This window comes from Diplotaxodon limnothrissa, linkage group LG23, assembly GCF_057381915.1.
Source record: "Diplotaxodon limnothrissa isolate DT_005_m linkage group LG23, D_limnothrissa_male_GT1.1, whole genome shotgun sequence".
Taxonomy (NCBI): Eukaryota; Metazoa; Chordata; class Actinopteri; order Cichliformes; family Cichlidae; genus Diplotaxodon; species Diplotaxodon limnothrissa.
In genome coordinates, this window is record NC_140617.1 from 8,703,748 (window position 1) to 8,723,941 (window position 20,194).

At 41.7% G+C, this 20,194-nt stretch overlaps 2 protein-coding genes across 2 annotated transcripts in view; one reads left to right on the top strand and one right to left on the bottom strand.

The window, feature by feature from the left end:
• Positions 1-1,511, top strand: part of scfd2 (sec1 family domain containing 2) — a 102,018-nt gene extending 100,507 nt beyond the window's left edge. The window contains exon 9 of the mRNA XM_085347550.1: positions 1,219-1,511. Coding sequence (XP_085203676.1) covers positions 1,219-1,311 — 93 coding nt within the window. The 3' untranslated portion in view covers positions 1,312-1,511. The remainder of the gene's footprint in view (positions 1-1,218) is intronic.
• A 1,621-nt stretch (positions 1,512-3,132) lies between these two features.
• On the bottom strand, positions 3,133-4,717 carry rasl11b (RAS-like, family 11, member B). The gene is made up of 4 exons (XM_085348096.1): positions 4,457-4,717; positions 4,309-4,365; positions 4,134-4,210; positions 3,133-3,677 (listed from the first exon to the last, which is right to left on the bottom strand). Exons 1-4 carry the CDS (start codon positions 4,569-4,571, stop codon positions 3,180-3,182), a joined length of 747 nt encoding a protein of 248 aa, XP_085204222.1. The 5' UTR covers positions 4,572-4,717; the 3' UTR covers positions 3,133-3,179.
• Between the last annotated feature and the right edge of the window lie 15,477 nt (positions 4,718-20,194).

Consider the following 20,194-nt stretch of genomic DNA (forward strand, 5'->3'; position numbering starts at 1 on the left):
CCATCCTAGCATCCACCTGTATCCTCCCAGATGGGGGTTGCTTCATCAATTCCTAACTTCTATGTGTGTCTGAGCATAGACGCCACACTCTAACTGTATTCAGCTGTTCTGCTGTCAGTCATAGAAAACTCAGTTAAAGCAGTTATCATGAGAAACGCCCAAGAAAAGAAGACCAGGAGGCCGAGTTTATTTCTTATCATCTTTAAAGATCGACAATGACACCCAAGATTACGTATCAATGACGCATCAATGCTTTCCAGCATGTGAGTGGTATTTGCACCTTATCAGCCTCTGGGAGGAGATTGTGTTTCATGGTCCAACTGCTGTAAAACAGCTTCTCCACAACAACAACAGTCATCTTAGTCATCGCACACACACCTCATATCAACTGCATTTTTAACAGATATGCTGCAAAGTATTAAAGATCACAAAACACACAGGCTCACAAAGCAGTGTGATACTGTGTTGATGTTGAATTTTACTGAGCATATTTTACAATCTTATTGAGCTTCTTATTAACTGAAAAATGTGACGGGCAGCCAAGCAGCCAGCCATCCAAATTCACCCACAAGTAAAGCCTCACACGTGCTGCACAGCAACTGGATGCACTTGACATAATTCCTGCATTTTCTATTTCCATCTTTCGCATCCAAACCTGTGCCAAAGTTTACGTGAAAATAAATAAATAACGTTTCTGGATCGACGCTGTAACTCTATCCTGTGCTCATTCAGCTGTTGCCTAACTTTCAGTGCTTCTATTCTTTACATACAAAAACCTGCAAAATGATTTTATAAAGCTTTTTGTCAGTAACGTACTTATAAAGTAAAAGTTATGGCAGGATTGTATTCGTTCCCTATGTCTGAATGAACTTACTGAATTATTCCAGTCATATTTATTCTCCAAACTAAATGTATGGATAACTGCTGTCTTTGATTTAACATCACCCTTACAAAGACTTTAAAATGAAAAGATCAACTTTGGTTTGCGAGTCACCAACCAAAACATCATTTGTTTGACAGCTCAAAAAAACCCCAAAAGAAGCCAAAACCTTCTGAGTACTACTACTTAACAAAATAACCCACCTACAACAGAAACTGATTCACGCAGCTCTTGGATTTCCACCTTGCGAATTTCTCAACATGTGCTTCATTTATAAGTGTCGGCTTGCACATGTTGACATCCTTTAACTCTGACGAGTGTGTTGTTCCCCACTCCAGGTGCTCGTTCTCTCCACCAGGTTACTAAGACCGACAGACATCCCCGAGCTGCTCTTCGGCACCCAGAGACTGGTACCTGATATCGGTGTGTAAAAACGGAAACGCAGGTGTTAACACGCGGATGAACACGTGCACCTCGAACATCTAAACACTGAGGTGTGAAGAGGGCATGAGAAATTAAAATGGCGTGTCAACAGACGACATGCAAATGAAGCAACATTCCTGTTCTGTAAAAAGCCACCTCTCTAAGTGTGAGGCGTAAAATTCCATCAAATGTTAATATAAAGCAATAAAGTCACTTTTCAGACACCCATGTGTGAGGTCTTTTATTTGCATATATACACAGGACACAAGAGGTCAAGTTAGCTGTTTAAAGCAGGTCTCTGTGTGTGAACCCATTAGAAGTGTTAACAATGGACAGCATGCTGTTGTGGCCGGAAGAATACACACTCTCTGTTAACAACATCCCCTCGCAAACATCATATGGTGACAAATAAGACCAGGATAATTAACAAAGCCTTTCACACTGCCTGCCAAGGCCGATAAATTGCTCACACTTAGACCTCACCTCCAGCTTCCATCCCTCCCACCTCTCTTTGTTCTCTCCAACATGAATCATCACAGCTAAAGCTCAGAAATTCACCCACAACTGGGGCCGTTCTCGAATCTCCCTCATTTTGTCAAACACAGGTGTAATTCAGCAAATCCTCGTCTGGCAGGCTTGAACAGAATTCCCTGATTAGGTTCTGAATTGCCAGTAAACTGATGCAATTGGATGTTTTAATGGCAAACTGTTTTAATATAATTTTCACCTCATCTTTGGGACCGGTGCAGTTGTTCGAGGTCTCTAATGAAAACAAGGTCAGCTCTGAAAGAGGGGGGAAAAAAAAAACCCATAAGGATTTGGCTGCAGTCGCATCAGCAGCTTCATTCTTTAGTCAAAATACTTTTTGGGAGGTCAAGGACTGCACAGAGCTTTTAATTTTAAACAGCTCACAAGATCTGTGAAGCGGCTGTACAGTCATGCTTCCATTGTGTCCATGCTTTTCATCACTAGTCTGATATCTAAGCCTTTTTAAGAATTGCTGTATTCATGGGTCAGACTACCTTGTTCTGTGTGCGTCATCTGCTCCCAGTATGAATGCAGTTTAGTGTTACAGTCCCAAGGACATCAGTGACTCAGAAGTTCTATAATCTATTGTTTGTAAACTTTATTCCACACATGCAAAATGAATAATGCTCCAGAGACATTTTATTGGAAGTTCTTAATATTTTTATTATGAAAAAGAACTTGTAACAAATAAATAACAATAGGCCCTTTGGACTCTTTTTAATAAAGTGCATCAGTGATAATCACCAACACATGCTACATAGTGGCTGCTACCCCACAAGGATACTTCAACCCCCACCCTTCCCTCACTCATCAATCATGCACAATGATGCTTTTGTAAGTTGCAAAAAATAAACTGCAGATATTCAAATATGAGAGTGAACACACCGAGAGCTGCACTGAGACCCAGCTTAAGTGGCTGGTATAATAATGCCGGCGTTTAGCCTTGATGAAGTGGCAGTCTGAATAAAGAACAGCCACAACAGGCACAGTACAGCTAAAAATAAGCAGTCCTTCAGAGCTGTTGTTGCCAGGAGGGCTTTATGTACAATTTTTATATTCAGTTTTTAGTTCTCTCAGCTTCAATCGGCTGTTTCTGTCCTCAAAGGGAAATTTTCTCCCCCTGAACTGCTTCACCGCTGCTCTTTGCGTCATCTGACAGGACAGACTCCATCTCACCAAGACGCCATTTATCTCTGCAAAGATTCATCTGCCTCCTGCTATACTGTTCATATCACACCAGCTGAACTGGAGCAGGACTTCACTGGAGAAGCGTGAATCTTCTGTCCTCTTTTCCAACGTTTAGTACTTTCTGTGGCCACTCTCAACCACTTTCAGCTTGTAGCGCTCCTCACACTGAGGTGACAGTCCGGACTTTGGCAGACAGCGCCTGCTTGAAGCGCCTCTTCAGATCCTGCATATTGGGAGACTTTGGTCTGGGGATGAGGAGAGAGCGCCTCTTCTCTGTGACACCACTAGCAGAGGTGGGTGGGGAGCTAGAGGCAGGGGGTGGCTGCTTGGCTAGCTGGCAGCACAGCCTGTGGAAAGCCCCGTGTACCTGGTTGTAATCCTCACTGGCAGATACTTCATAGAAGGAGCAGCCCAGGTTTCCAGCCAGAATGGGACCCTGCTGGGAGTCGACTCGCCTCAGGTGCAACAGGTCTGCCTTATTGGCCAGCAGGATTACTGGGGGCATACTGGCACCGCTGCTGCGAACAACCAGCTGGTGCAACTGATCGATCAAATCAAAGCTGCTGCGGTCAGTCACAGAGTACACCAGCACCACAGCATCCGCCCACTGAATGGAGCAGGTCACATGGTCAGGTAGACTGATGCCATTATCTGTCATCTGGGGGAAAAAAAGAAAAAAAAAGACAATGATTAAAACACAACTTCCTCTGAAAAACATTTCCAGCATTCTTGTTCTGATGCACAAAATCAATCAAATTTCAGGAAAGATTAAATGTTCCTCATGTTATGAAACTGAGCTTTTGTAATGTCTGGAATGCCAGCTGAGGCAGACAAAAGCTATAGGATTACTCCTCCAGAAGAGAGAGGTGTGGGTGATTGAGAAGTCTGGATGTGGATCAGGGTATCATTTACTCTGGCCCCAGACATCCATTAGCTTAAATGGAAGATTAGACAGGCAAAACAAAGGGCTCTACTTCAGGAGGAAAACAGACATGCTCGGTTTTGGAGCAGTGCCTGAAGACTCTTAGATATTTTTTAACCAGACGGTTATTTTGTCCACTCTGTTACCCTCCAGTCAGCCCAGACAGATTATAATATGTCCCTTTCTGCTCACCTCGGCACCAGGAGTGTCCTGTACTTGGATGGTCACTTGCTCTCCATCCACCTGGACTTCTCTGGAGTAGAGATTACCTGCACATAGGAGGAACAAAACCTTTAGTACCCCACAAAATAACAATTAGCTCAATTTTAGCGTTTTCCATTCATAAAAATACAGATATTCAACTTACCAGCATTTCTCTCGTAGTCTCCGATGAAGCGTTTTGTTAGGAATCTCACCACGAGTGCTGAGGAGAAGCGAGAAAACAACATTAAACATATACGCCAGGGTATACGTTACCTACAATGCTTGCGTATTTTTTTCCAGTTTCCTCTTACCTGTCTTCCCCACACCGCTGCCTCCTATAACGGCTATTTTAATGGCCCGGTTGGGGGCCGAGTATTCAGAAGCTGGATACTCCGCTATGGTTGTCATGTTCTGGATGAGGCGCATTGTTTTTGCCCGTCAGCTCAGTCAAAAAACGAAAAAACAATCCAAAGCAGAGACGAAACTATTTTCGAGTCCAAGTATAAAGCGAGCTTTTAAATAAAGTGAGTTTAGTAAATTCCGTTTTCCTCGCAAAGTGGTTCGGTGGTCAATTATTTTCTTCTTGTAAAAACCCGGAGGGAAAAGTCAAAACAGTCTTTAGAAGGAGAAGCTGCGAGTAAATGCTGGCGCAGAGGAGACCACGGAGTTTTTATAGCGCTCCAGAAGCGGCCACATCTGATTGGGTGTCGGTGATCCCCCCCCTCCTCCTCTCCTCTCCTCGTGCGTCCCCGCCTACACGTGGATGTTCAAGCTATCCTCAAGCAGGAAAGCTTTTGCAACAGGTGAGACCTCTGTCTGGGTGTTCTGATAAAATACCCTTTGTTTTTGAACGGGGAAAGGTTGTCTGTCCTCTGCAGGTATGTCACTATGAATTACACAGATTTGGGAAAGAAAACGACATAAACAAAGCTTTAGCTGTGTGGTGAAATGTCTCCCCTAAATAAACAACAAATACCCCGCATGTATAAGAGCCATCGTTACCAGAAATCCTTGAAATTCAACCCACTACTTTTATTTATGTCTTAAATACGATTTTTATATCATATTTTATTTCCTATCCGGTTGTTCAGTGATGACGCGACGAATCCTACTTCCGGGTCTAAAGTAGTCTGCGTTTAATATGGCTTTTATGTTGTTAACATGTTTAATGCTATGTATTTTCTTCTATTTGATCTCAAAAAGCTCCTAAAACAGTCAGTGATCCCTGTTGACCTCCCTCGGCTTTTATTACCGCTAATCATTTATTTAAGCTCAGTTTTTAAAACCTTAGGATGTAACTACAGCCCAGCCCATGCAGCAGTATATGAATGACTAACTTTGTATTGTAGATGAATTATCTCAGTTGTTCTCCTGGCTGAAGTTTGGTCCTTTTACAGCATCCTGCCATGCGATTACATTTGTTTCTGACCACCGAGAAAACTCACGTTAACTTTTATCGAGTGGAAAAAAAGTTAGCTTGTTTATATTATGCTAACATAGCTATGTCGCTAGCGGTCACGTAGCACATCATTATATACCAGCTAGCCAAACTTCAGTAACCCTACAAACGTCACTGCTGTTTAGTTTTCTGTCTTCATTTATGCTGGAAGTGATAAGAAAGCTGTATGTTTTAATTTGTTTCCAAAACCCCGCAGTCAGGACATGCTATATTGTATTTAGATAGAAGCTAGCGAGCTAACTCCCTGCTAACTTCTAACTCCGTTAAATGTCATAAATTCCGTTTTCATGGATGCCTGGATGTTAAACTCAATTGTTACACCTGGTAGAGCAGAACGCTGATCATTTTATTAAAGATGAAAGACTTTAGACAGTTTTTCAACTCTCAGTAATGCCACAGTGATCGTTTGATATATGGACCTGCAGCGGAGTTTAGACCCAGACACGGCTAGTGACGTCAGACTGAACAACCGGATTCTGTTGAATGCACACGTTGCTGTTCAACCTCCCAGCCTGTGTTGTGTTGCGTTGCAGCTGGTGACCTGTTAAGACATGCCCCTAAACTTGTCCACACAGGGGGTTAATGGCTGTTGATGTTGCATCAATACACCCCCTCCCACACATCATACACATTCACGCATACCTTACAGAAACTCATGCAAGCGTATGCGCTTCATCTCTGTCATTTTAGTGCCAGCTGTGCCACTAAAGGTACACATTTGTGCACAAGTTACATGACAAGTTCAATTTGAAGCTGCTCTCCATTGTGATTTAATCCATTTTAGCTTTTTTTTTGTCCCATTTTTCTTTTGCCTCCTGTCATACACCCCTCCCTTCCTCCTTCTCCCATCTTTCATTTATGCTCATGTGCTCTGAGGTATTTTGGCACCCAGTTCTCCTGCGCCGTGATTACGGTCTGGTATGTATTTTTGATAAGAGTGCTGATGACAGGCAGCTGCACTGAAATATGAAATTAGTGCCCATGATTCACAAGCAGGCATCGTTGCAAGGTGTACACACACACACAGCTGTTCATTTTAACCACATCACAGCCGATGTGGTGAACTCCACTCTGGCTGTGATGCTAGTGCCTGTTTTCTTGCTAATAGTGCATAAATACTGTATTTACATTTGATGGCGTGTATGCAGGATTTTCTGGAGTTCACCCCCACGGCTCAGTGCAGGGCTTTAGTTAAACATAAAGCCCAAGGTTTGACCTTTTTAAGTGAATGTTTTGAGTGAGGTGCAATTTCATAATTTTAGCCCACACACCAGCACATTTGTAGCGCAGAACAATTAAAAGCATCACTGGTGCTCTCTCCTCGACATCAGGGGAGAAGGCTAATGATGACAGATAATAAAACGAGGATGCTTGTGGGGGTGTTTTTATTTGTTAGCCTAATGGATAGCCAGGGTTCACTCTTTTGACACAATCAAAAATGGTGAGTGACTCACATCGGTAGGCAAAGCAGGTTGTTAACACGACTTTAAACTGTTTTGTGAATGATACATTGCACCATAACTCAGTCTGTATGAAAAGCATTTATCCCGACACGAAAGCACAGTGACTGCAGTAAAGTGCACTCTCTGTGTTGTTGTTCCTTTCTGCTTCTTAGAGGCAAATTAATGCCTTTAAGTGAAAGATATTTATAACTACAGCAAAGCAGTGGAGGGCCTGTTATAGGGATCAGGGTGTCACTCACATAGAGGTGACAATAGATGGTTATAAAGGGTAGAATGGGGCTAATCCTTTAGTTGTGGTGTGGGCAATTGTCAGAGAGGATTTGGGGTATTTATTGCAAACGGAGGAATGTGGAGTTAATTGGGAGGGGAGGGCAGTCAAAATCTGGAGGGGAGGAGGGTGGTGTTCGCAGAAGGATGTCCTTGTTGACACAGAAGCATGGACTGATTTCCCAAGGTGGCCTCGCCTTTTGCAGTAAAGCTGACAAGAGGCAGCCTTCACTTTGCCCGGGGCACGAGCCCACAAAAGAGGGTCATTTGGGATGTTAGAGAAGCACAGGCCAGGTTAAGAGGCTTTCCAGAGCCAAATCTTATAAGACAGTCATTTTGTAATGTCAGTGAATTGAAACACAGGGTTTAAAACTGGGATTCTTCAAATTTTATTAAATGAATGACAGTTTAGGGAGCCAGCTTATACCTGAAGGCTAGACAGGGGGGGGGAATGCATTTCGTAAAAACAATAATGAATGTCTGTTTAGAGGATGGTGGTTTATTCTGTCAGCTATCAATTGTGTGTCAAGTTATAGTCTTTGAAACAGTGAGGTTGATGGCACATTTCTTGACACTAGCTGTATCGATCTGTATCGTGAAGGTTTAGTCTTCTCTATGACGGTTAGAAGACTGTAAACTAAAGGGAAAATTTTCCTTTTAATCTTGTTCTGTGTTATGATGTCATGTCATAACCCGAACTGTGGATGTACAAAACATATAATTAGAACAAAAAGTCTTTTGCGTGTTTAGGTGCCCCATAAAAATGGGTCAAAGTTGGGCTGTCTGCTATAACAGGCTATTCATTAATAACTAAAAACATAAGAAAATGCAGAAGGACAGTAACTCCAAGACTAGAAAAAGACAACCACCCAAAAAAACCACACTTTGCACGCTAAAAACCGTTAAAAACATCATCAAAACTGAGTGAACTCTGACCGTACCTTTAACTGAAGGCGCTGTTAGCTGCAGTGTACTAATGTGCAAAGCTTAAATTAATGCATCACATAGACAATCCTTCTGTTATTCATCTGTTAAAAATACCTCAAGATGCTTCTGCTAAGGCGGTTCTCAAACAACAAAAAGAATTGCGTTTGGGTTTGCAGCACCAAAAGTGTTGCAAAAATATTTGACTTTCATCACTTAAATCGTCCATTGGCCTGCTGTTTGCTTGGTTAGTAATTATTAACTTTATTTAATTTAGTGCCACAAGTTTCAGAAATACGTTCAAAGCTGTGTAATACAAAACAATACTCACTACTTCAAATTTAAACTCAGAAACAGAGTTATCTCTGAAAAGCACACATCTTTTCACTCTTCAGTTTATCAGCAACACATTTCCATTTCCACTGATGTATGGAAATTGAAATGGCCTGCCAGCACAAGCAGCTCTGAGCTGCTCAGTGGCAAAAAGGTTGTTTTTCTCTCATTGAAATGTAAACCTTCCAACGTGTTTCAGCATTTGCATTCCTCTGAATGGTAGCAGTCGTAGGGCGACGGCAGCAGTGGTTTTTTGCAGTTGTGTTTGCAATGGCACTGGCTTTCAATGACAATAGCTCCCTAACAGCACCATCACTACCGCCGCACACGCACATGGCACCTCCTCCCACTCGGGGAACGACAGCGCTTAGCTGTGAAAAAGAAGTTAGCAGTTTGCCCATTGCCAACCTTTTGGAAAGCACAATGTAAAATATTTAAATCTCGAGTGGCCATCTCTCATTCATGCCGCGCCTCATCTCTGGCTTTCACCGGTTGGATTCACATGCATATGTCAGTCACCAAATGGGGTGTGTGTGCCAACATGTTTTGAAGAGAAGAGAGAGGAAAAAACAGTAAGTGCTGCAGCAATAACAGAGCATAGGGGTGTTTTAGTCTGACATGCATGTGACTGTTAGATATTGGTATATAAGGTAAAAGACTTTAAGCTCAGGAATTATCCTGCTTCTCCTGATTTAGAAGCTGTTTAAAGTCTTTTTATTCTTGCATAACCTGTAAAGGAAATACAAATAAGAAAAATTACGTGGTCTTGTTTCTCTTTGCTATTTTAGGTAAAGACATCAGGAAAGTTTTGATCTGAGAAAGGCAGGTTTGGTTTAGTGTTTGCTTGTTTTGATGTAGATTTACCTGTGCATGGCTTAATCACATACAAATGGCCTTAAACACCAACTGTACAATAAAAAGTGCTGTCAGTGTCAAAATAAGGATTTTAAGGAAACCAATAAATCCAGAAAGTCACCATTTACCACAGTAATTAGATTTAATGCATCATCCTCTCCACCATTATTTAAAGTGTACAGTAAATAATGGTGTAATTAGACCACATAGTAGATAAACAGAGAGGAGAGTAGGAGAGAAGGTGGGTTTATTTATTTGCCTCTTTTTCATGAATCATGAGTGTTCGTGGGAACAAATATTCATTTATTTACAATGTAAGTTTCTGCAGAAACTGGGAAATGGCAATGAAATGAAACTCGTCTTTCTATTCAGGAGTATAACACACAAAGGGATGGGGACACAGCAGTGGACAGATCATGTTGGGACACAGCGTTCACTAGTTGAGATTTATGGTTTGGAGCCTCCGTTAGTAATTCAGACTTCCCCCCTGGGCCTTGTTTCTAGTCTAGCCTGGTTTACTGCCCAGGCAGTGAGGATCGGTCTCTGCGGTGGCTTAATAAAGACGAGCAGCTTCTCTGGGGGCTGAGTCAGGGCCAGGCCTCAAGTCCTGCTTCACATACTGGCAATTACACAAACGCAATGAGAAGTCCATGCATAGTACTGTGTGTTCCGTCTCATAATGTATCAGGGGTGGACTTGATTTGTGAGTGTGCGTGTGTGCGCGTGCTACAAAAAGGACTGAAATATGTGTTTCAGGTGTGATTCTGGCTCGAAACTCTGCCTTCTCTGATGTGACTCTTATCACAGTTCGTCTCTCTTCCTCACAGTGGGACACTGTGACCTGTTCAGCTCATCAGCTCGCAGGTAACAAGAGCTCAGTGATGAATAGGGAAAAGAAGATGTCACTCTGCACGTGCAGCCTGAATCGGGTGTAGATTATATGAATGTAAACACGAACGAGAGATGCACCATTTGCATGTTGAAAATAAGCGCCCAAATATTTGCTTTGATTATGTTCTCGGTCACGCAGACCTGTGTCCGACTTCTGTCAGCATCAGTATTCAATACTGATAACATTATGTGCTTAACCTAACTCTTGGGGGAAGAATGGACTTGAATGCAGGTAGATTAGACACCTGTGAACACAAATCTGATAGCATCAGTGCTTTCTTAAAAGCAAAGGAAAATACTGGATGGTAATCAGCTTGCTTTAAATTCAGTCTTGTCCTGTTTTCATTTAGGTTAAATATGATCACAGAAACTAAAGCAGGCAGGCCTTTTATGATGGCATGCTAAACTGGAAGCTATTAGTCATTTATCCAGTTTGAAAGTTGACAAAATAAACATGGTAAAGGTTTCTTTTTTTTTTCATTAGGTAAACTCTAAGGTGCTTCCTTAGCACGCTTAATTATTCCCCAGTGAAATAAATCTAGTCTCTGTTCCTTAAGTGTGTGTGCTCTGACTCAGAAGACCTTTACAGAGTCAGTGAGGTAGTTATGCATTTGACCTCACTTATGGGAACAAGTGTCTTCGTGTTGTTGTTAGGATTTGCGTTTAATTGCTAATGTTTGTGGTTTACCTGCTGCTTTTGCATCATTTTAAGCTTGACATTCGTATTCTTCATGGTGAAGTTTACAGGATGAGTTGATCTTCTTACCTTCACTGTCTGCCGGAAAACTCCCTCAGGCCGCGCACATGCAGACAGACCTTCCGGCACGTTCATTCACACAATATACGCTCATGACTCAACGCCCAGCTCTCATTCATAAGCACAAACACACCCACTCAGAAACCAATGCTTCGGCGCATCCTCGGAAATTACCGTATTTTTGCAACTATAAGGCGCACATAAAAGCCTTAGATTTTCTTTAAAAAGTGCGGCGCGCCCTATAGTGCAGTGCGCCCTGTGTGTTGTAAGGAGGACGTAGTAGAGAACACCATGAGAACGCTAAAGGGTGAAGTGTGGGCGTTGATCGTATATACCGGACAATCGCACATACCTGTATAAAAGGTCAGGTATGTGCGATTATGTGGAACATCGTTGTTTTAACAACCCTGAAAATGGCAGAGACACGCTTATGAAGCACAGTTTAAACTGAAGGCCATCAGCTACGCGGAGGAACATGGAAATCGAGCAGCCACGAGAGAATTTAAGATTAATGAATCGATGGTTCGCAAGTGGAGGAAGCTGGAAAACAAGCTCCGACAGGTCAAGAAGACGCAGCTGAGTTTCCGCGGACATAAGGCGAGGTGGCCCGAGTTGGAGGAAAGACTCGAGCGGTGGATCATCGAGCAAAGAACGAGCGGGAGAAGCGTTTCGACGGTCACCATTCGACTAAAAGCAGTTTCGCTAGCAGAAGAAATGAAAATTGAACATTTCCGAGGAGGTCCGTCTTGGTGCTTTCGTTTTATGAAACGGTGCCATTTTTCCATCCGGACCAGGACTACGGTAGCGCAGCAACTTCCAGCGGATTATACCGGTAATGAAAAGCTGGCCATCTTCCGCTCCTACTGCAGCAAACACATCGCCGACAAAAACATCCAGCCCAGCCACATCACAAACATGGACGAGGTCCCGCTCACTTTTGACATCCCGGTGAGTCACACTGTGGAGAAGAAGGGGACCAGCACGCTAGCGATACGCACAACGGGGCACGAAAAGTCTTCTTTTACTGTTGTGCTTGGCTGCCATGCTAATGGACAGAAACTGCCGCCTATGGTGATTTTTAAGAGAAAGACTTTGCCTAAAGAGAAGTTTCCAGCAGGAATCATCATTAAGGCAAATGAAAAGGGCTGGATGGATGAGGAAATGATGAAAGACTGGCTGAGGGAGGTGTATGTAAGGAGACCAGGTGGTTTTTTCCACGCATCACCATCGCTGTTGATCTGTGACTCTATGCGTGCCCATCTCACAGCCAATGTGAAAAAGCTAGTGAAACAAATGAACTGTGAGCTTGCTGTCATTCCGGGAGGCCTGACAAAGGAACTCCAGCCGCTGGACATCGGTGTGAACCGCCCGTTCAAAGTAAGGCTGCGAGCGGCGTGGGAGCGATGGATGACCGATGGAGACCACAGTTTCACCAAGAGTGGAAGGCAGCGCCGGGCGATTTACGCCACAATTTGCCAATGGATTGTAGATGCTTGGGCTAACATGTCTGCTGGCACTGTTGTTCGAGCTTTCGCAAAAGCCGGCATCATTTCCGAGGAGCCGCACGGCACGGAAAGTGACTCTGACAGTGAAGAAAGTGAACCTGGAATGTTTGATGGAGATTTAGCACAGCTGTTCAATTCAGACACAGAGGATGAAGACTTCGATGGGTTTGATTGATGACAATTACCGGTAATAAAAATGTGAGTACCAAACTCAGTTTTGCTCCCGCTTCATTTTTAAATACGCATACTTGTATGTTTGTATGCTGATGATGATGACAATTACCGGTAATAAAAATGTGAGTACCTAACTCAGTTTTGCTCCCGCTTTATTTTTAAACACGCATACTTGTATGCGCCCTATAATCAGGTGCGCCTTATGTGTGTGTTAAATACAGTAATGGCACACATAACTGAGACTGCGCCTTTTAGTACGGTGAGTCTTATGGTCGTGAAAATACGGTATGCAGCCCGCTCGCAGATGTCGTAGACAAAAAAATTAAAACGCTTCCAATTGAATATGCGTGTGTGACTCAGAGGCTGGCGGAGATGGGTCTCCCGGATTCTCAAGGTCCCTCTGTGTGAAGCAGCTCTCCTTTGTGTGGGCATGTACCGGTAGGAGAGCATGTAAAACAACAGCTGCTGGTGTTTTTAGTGTGTGCGTTAGCGGAAGCGTATTGATGTTCTGACGCTGAAAACGTGAGAATCTCTCCACGTTTTGTCATCTCACGTGTAAACTGATGGGATGAAAAATATATGAAGGCAGGACACTTTTCATAAGTGTTTGTTGGTATTTATATTTCAAAGGTGATCTAGCGTGCTGTTTTCCACCTCTATATTTTGTTCTTGGGTTGTTTTGCGTGACTCACAGTTCACAATAATCCTTATTCGTCTTATATCGGGCCTTGGTGCAACCCCTTAGTTCAACCTCTTTCTGAAAAAGGTCATTTTATATACTCTCTCCTTTTAAGACCACCTTCCTTTTGAAAACATTTTCCTCTGAGCTCTTGCCCACCATAAACAGAAGGTATGGTGGGTGAAGCGTTGTGCTCACAGCTAGCGATGACTGTATTCAGACATCCTTTCTTCTTGTCATCATACAGAGTAAAGATGATTCTTTTAAAGTACCACTGCGTTTCACTTTCAGTAAAATCCTGCACACTTTTTCAAGCGTGCTTTGATTTTTAGCATCGCATTCTGTTTTCCTCCATGCGATGAACCAATTGTCTCTCTAACAAGCAGCTAATCATGAAGGCTCCACGAGTCTTCTGCTTCTCTCACCACAAACACTGCATGGATGCTGGTTAGTACACACTGTCTCCAACCCTAGCCTGACTTCTAGAAACACACTGTGACTCCTTCAGATACAAGGAGTGGTGTAGCTGGGCCATTAGGATGCCACAGAATGGGAAGAGGAAAAACAGTTAGACCAAACAGCCCTGGGCAATAATACAGGATACGTGTCAGTGTTCTTGAAGGGTACACACTGTACTCAGCGTGAAAATTGGCACTAAGCTTAACGAAAAAAGAAAAAGATGTGCGTCAGATACTTCCTGAAGGAAGGAGTACTACATCATGTCCCATTATTAAACTACTGAATAGGCCTTCATACACAAAAAGCTGTGCCTTCCTATAAACATGCTTGAAAAAAATAACTTGCCTGATGTGTTACAGACTGATGGGTAGTGGATGCAGTGCAGCTCATTTCTGTGGCAGATTTTCTTCTGGTTTGAGGCATAGAAGAAAATCAAGGTGAGTGCGGTTATTTCTTTCTAAGGAAAGTTTTCATTCCAACGCATGAAAAAAAAGATGTTTTTCTGCAGCTGCGTCAGAGAGGAGCTCAGCGTGCTGCAGAAAAGGAGATTCCTGCGCACTTAAATCAATTCACTGGAACTGAGTGGTGTTTACGTCCTGCAAACCTCAGAGAAGGAATGTGTTTGCAAAAAATATGCACGTGTGTTAAAGGGTCACAAAAATGTCAAATCCCTCCTTTCCCTTTCATCACAGCTGTTGGAGCATCAAAAGTTGCTAAGGTTTGATTTGAATTTTTGTAGTCAGGGCTGTCTTAAAACATGCTGCAAGTAGAATAAAACAGATAATCCTTGTGGTACTCAGTTACTGCGGCAGTGTTTGACTTAACATGAATTCGATTGCAGGTTGAGTCCCTTGGCATCAATATCTGGTTGGCCATTGTTTGCTTACTGTTTCTGTGTTTTTTCCAAAAACAAAAAAACCCCAATCTTTTCCCAAACCGAGCATTTCATGGTCCTTAAACCCAATTATGTAGATTTTTTTTTTGCCTATTCCAATCAGTAAAAGTATAAATCAAGCGAAGAAACTAAAGGAAAATGGAAATGAAAAGCTAAACAAGTGCAAAACACAGTTTCCTGTCTGACAAAGCTACAATCTATGCTTATCACCGCCCCTTCAACCTCCCAAAGGTGCTTTCACACAGGACATGGCACAAATTGTACACTGAAACACATCGTTTTTTATTTTTTAACACCACATGAATGGAAAAACACAAGCACAGCTAAAGAGCTCTTGCAGGCATCTTCATGCTCCAAGCAATTACACCTGCTGACTCAGTGAACTGAAAAGAAGCATTCAGGTTGCAGTACTCTAAGCAGAGGAGGCAAAATAGAGTAAAGGTCGATATTTGATGTCTAAATTAGCTGAATTACAGAATACGTGTGTGAGTTTGTATCAATGTCAGGGTAGGAAAAGTGTTTTTAAACATCTATTAAAGCTTTTGAGGTATTATCAAAAAAGACTGATGTCCCACGGGAAGTTTTGCATCGTGTCTCTCTCGAACAGTGACCTGAACACAGCACATGCAGCATCCTCTGAAGACTCTGATAGACCTATAGACTTTATAGGTCCATAATGGGCCACTGGGAAAAAAAACATACTGTACAGCTATCTGGCTAACCATTACTCTCTCACTAATGGAGTAGCTATCAAAATGTTATCTGAAGCCAGATCAGTTTTTGTTTAGTTTTCCTTGTGATATTTAGTCTATGTTGCACTGGGACTCGCTCATTGTTGACATTTGCACTGTAGGGAAATGGAAGAGAGGCAATGATGCTTAGATTTCAAGAATTTCATATAGAAATCGGTCACAAGACAACCGAGAGACTAGGAAAGTCTGATTTCTTAAGTTGTATTACTGTCCCTTCAAACATTGCTTGTAAATACATGAAAAAAATAGCACATGCTGTACTTTTAACTGACTGTATTTTTTGTGTGTTTCGTTTTTGTTTTTACATTTTCGAATGTCCTGGGAGGGGATCTGAAAGTCCCAAACATCTGTACATGCGTAAAGTCATTGTATTATTATGCCTTGTTACATCAAAATCCAAAACTTATGTTTAAGGGGAAAAAAAGATGAGGAAAAAGCAGAAGAAGGCTATAGTACTTTCACTAAGTGGACCTGCAGCTTTCAGAGCACCTGGCAGAATGATTTAATGCGGTTCACAGGACTGGAAAGTGGGTCAAGCTCGAGTGCTTTCTGCAGCATGCTCAGCTCACTGTAGACATCCAGTTATACAAACAGATCTATTGTTATTGACCATGATCAGGACAATGTGCTCCTAACCTTTCATGTGAGAAGGAAGGCAGCCCAGGAATCTGGAGCCACTCAGAGAGATGTAAGGGGAAAAAAATGCAGGCGATATGGTATATGAACGCATGTGCTATCTTCCAAATGATACTTCTGATATATTACCCATTTTAGGGCTCTATATGGGCATGATCTGTCTTCCCTGTGTTTCCTTCTTTTAGTTCACTTTCCTTTTAATGTCCAAATAAACGACAGTCACACATATTTTATGATTATCCAGGATTACCCGTCACCTGATATCACACAAGTTTGTAAATGCCACTGTGCTTGTGGGAGAAGATGAAAAGTCCATAAGAATTAGGTCAGCCCTTTATATAGTCAGACTACCACAATCTTCCACTAGCACTATGATCTTCTGCCATAAACCTGAGTGTTTAAATGAACTGCCAAGTGAATATTACCTAAACAATATTTGCGATCCTTTCCATTTGCCCACTCTAAACTCTACATCAATTGGATTGTATTATGACTCACCCGTACATTAATGTGCTCGTGCGCAAACACAAGTATAGAAGCAGACCATATCTAGGGCTGCCTGAATTACATGGTTACAGTTAACAATTACTGCTTCCTGCCTTTTGTAATGAAAACAGTGCAGCTATTGCTTTGCTGTATCTGGCAGAAAGTTGCAGAGTAGAACAGGTGAATTTTTAGGTTCGCTGATGGTGACAGCAGTAAAAGGCTGTGGATGTTTTTGTGATAATCTAAAAGAACATTTTTGTTATTTGCATTTTCAGGATTCTGGTAAATGAAATGTGTTGTTTTAGTTTCTGTTCTGCTTAATGCACAACATTTTTTATTAGCTAGCGATGCCTGGAAACACAAGGAATTTGATTATAGAGTGATTATCCCCACAAACATGTAGAAGGAACGCAGGACGAAGAGCAGCAGTACAAGCAGAGCAGTTATAAGATGAAACAGATGAGCTAGAATGTTATCTAATTATCTTCTTTTACAAGAAGTTAATTAACTGGTTAAAACTCAAGTAAACATTTAGGTTTTCATTGATGGTTAAATGAGATGAACATTGTGCAGATATCAAATTAGGCTCACATGTTTGTTTTACATTTGAGGTCTTTTCACCTCTAATATTAAAGTGTCAACAGGGTGACTCCATGCTGCATGATTCAAATTTTAAGGCAATAATCAACCAATTAAAATGATATTTTTTGGAGTATATGCAGTTTGAGGTGTGTAAAACTACTTTTGATCTAGCCTTTATAGAGACTATAGATCAATCAATAATGAGGATATTAGCTCTAGTGTACTTTTACACCACTACACAGCTTTTTCATAGTATTTCTACACATTCAGTTGCTCATTACACAGAAAAAATATTACACGCCTGTGTGATAATACAGTGGCGAGCCTGTTGTGGTTCAGAGAGCGCATGAGCATGCCCTTCTCTTCTGTTTATAGTGGAGGGGGTAGTACATATAAACGAGAGATTTTTAGGAACAGTGTGTACGAAAAGCCAATGAACGTGCCAAAGCTTTCGTGCACAACTACCAATTCACCCCCCTTTGTTTTTGCTGTTCTCTCTGTTGTGGCCAAGTTCTTAATGTTTTTTTCTCCCTATCTCCCTTAATATAACACACGCAGGGTTTATTTTGTTAGGTTCAAGTGTTCCGAACGTGGAACGGGGAACGTAACTTGACCGGGATACAAACTCTAACGGGAGCTCGTGTCTGATTGGACAAAAATTAATCATAATAGAATTCAGTCACGCAGAGGATTTTCTTGCTGGATACAATATGAAGAACATCAGTTACCTTAAAGTCAAAGTGTTAATACTGCTGCACATCTTTTGAATACATCATAATCTTTCCCACCATGTTTTGTATTACTATAAAAAGGCGGTGCCACCTAATACATCTTCTTCCTATTTGCCAACTTTGAAATCTTTGTACTGAGAAGCCTAACAAGATAATAAATAAGAAAAATGATTCCTCATGCTTTTGAGACAGGACATAAGATCCAGAGCTCTGACATACAATAGAGCAAACACTATAACCTGCCTCTCCATTTCAGATGCCCTGCAGCTGCAGAAAGATACTAAAACCTGCTTTGTTTCTGCTTTCAATTCTGAACATGAAACCATCACAAAATAAAAGAAATAGTAGTCATCGATATGACGTGGCACTATCACTGTCACACAAGCTGAACGTCTAGCTCCTTATTTGATGGAGCAACATTTACTTGACATGTATATCTAAACTGTTTGAATGCACACGGATAGTTTTGTTAATTACTAGTTTTTGGGGATGCAAGTGCAAATTGTGGCTTAAAACATGAGACAAGTTGAGATCAGAGCAAAAGTCTGTCACAAAACGCTTTTATTTTCACTTCAAATACTACAAGTGTATAAAGAAATGTCACACCAACTGAATCATTCTGAACATGCAAAATTTGTTTGTAAAAACTTGACTTATGACTCATCTGGTATTAGCAGTCATCATAACATAGTCAGTCCCCAGGAACAGATAGACACTGTGTCTCACATACAGTGGTTGGAGGAGGGGATTAAACTTTTCTACAACAATCTTAATAAACTGTTCCTAACCTTGATGTTTCAGAAGCCTGTGCCAATGCCAATGTGCCTAAACTGAAGGATTATTTCCTCGTGATGCATAATTCATTTTGCCTCTCTTTGTAGCGGCTAAACAACAGGAAGGTCATCAGTGCTTTTAGCGGCGGAGCCAGCCTCTTTTACTGGAAACTTTTTTTTTTGAAACCCAACATTAAAATTTTTTTTTGGTGTGTTCGCTTGCCCAAACATTTAGCCCCACTTCTGGTCTCAAATGAGGCAAGCAGGGAAGGTTCTTTGAGGTTCATTTTCACAGACGTCCTGTCAGCTTCACCTAAACATGAAGAGGAAAACACTAGATGAGAGAGATTAAAACTCCAGATAAACGCAGATCGATTGATCCCCCCCTTTTCGGTTCACCTGAGACCTTCTGACGATACATGAGCTGTCCTGCAAAGCTTACAGAGATAGGAGATAAAACTGATTTGATCTCATCAGCAAGGCCGGGAATAGATCATCAGAGATGCAGAACAGGAGCTGGGTTTCATTGTAAATGCTTTTACAATGACCATATTTTTCTTGCTCTTATGGTTACTTACTGAGAACATAAAGAGCAGGAAAAATTACAATAAAAGCAGTATGAGTCATGGCATCTGCATCTGCTGTGGTCTCTGTCCTATTAATACTGACTGGACCAAAATAGAAAGCAAGTCTGGGAATGTTTTGTGTCAAGAGCCAGGAGCTTCAACCACATGTAACTGTTTCCCCACCCATCAAACATTTTTCACAGATAAACCATGAGAACATCAGTCAGCAAGATTCTGAGTAAGTACATGGTGCATACAAAACATCTGATCAACAATGTGGCTCTCCCATCCTCCTCAGCTCAAACTGCCCCCGTTATTCTGTTATTTGTTGTTCTGTTAACACTTTTATTCCTTTCTCCTTTTCCCATCCCTTTTGAAGTATGTCTGTCATAATTATTTGTTGTTTTCCTTTCTTTTTGTTCATATTGAAATGCTAAGGGGATAATTGCTGAGGGAATGTTTTGAAAGCACAAACAAAGCTGTTGATAAATGAGAGAGTCCCGAGGGCCCAGGACTCCTGAGGTGCCCTTACCTCATAATGCCCTCTCTCTTTTCCTCATTGTCAACTAATTGGCAGATAGAGAACCAAATAACTGGAAATTAAATGATAATTTACAGAATGTCACCTTGCAAAAGAATGCACAACATACGTTTTCAAAGTGTAAAGGATTATCTCTGAGGCCTCTCAGTTTCAGAAAGGATTCCTCTGAAGTCTAAAGAAATCTCTTTATGATATTATCAAGAGTTGGGGACTACTTTTTAAAGAAAAGGCCTGGATTGCAAACAGGCCATTTGAAATTTAAAAAAAGCAGAGGTTTAAAAGGCAAGCAGCGTTCCAGGAAAGATCCCAAGGGGATGCATC

Coding starts and splice junctions, on each gene's coding strand:
- rasl11b (XM_085348096.1), bottom strand. CDS start 4,571: ATGCGCCTCATCCAGAACATGACAACCATAGCGGAGTATCCAGCTTCT. Junction 4,366..4,456: donor CAGCGGTGTGGGGAAGACAG/GTAAGAGGAAAC, acceptor GCTTCTCCTCAG/CACTCGTGGTGAGATTCCTA. Junction 4,211..4,308: donor AGACTACGAGAGAAATGCTG/GTAAGTTGAATA, acceptor TCCTATGTGCAG/GTAATCTCTACTCCAGAGAA.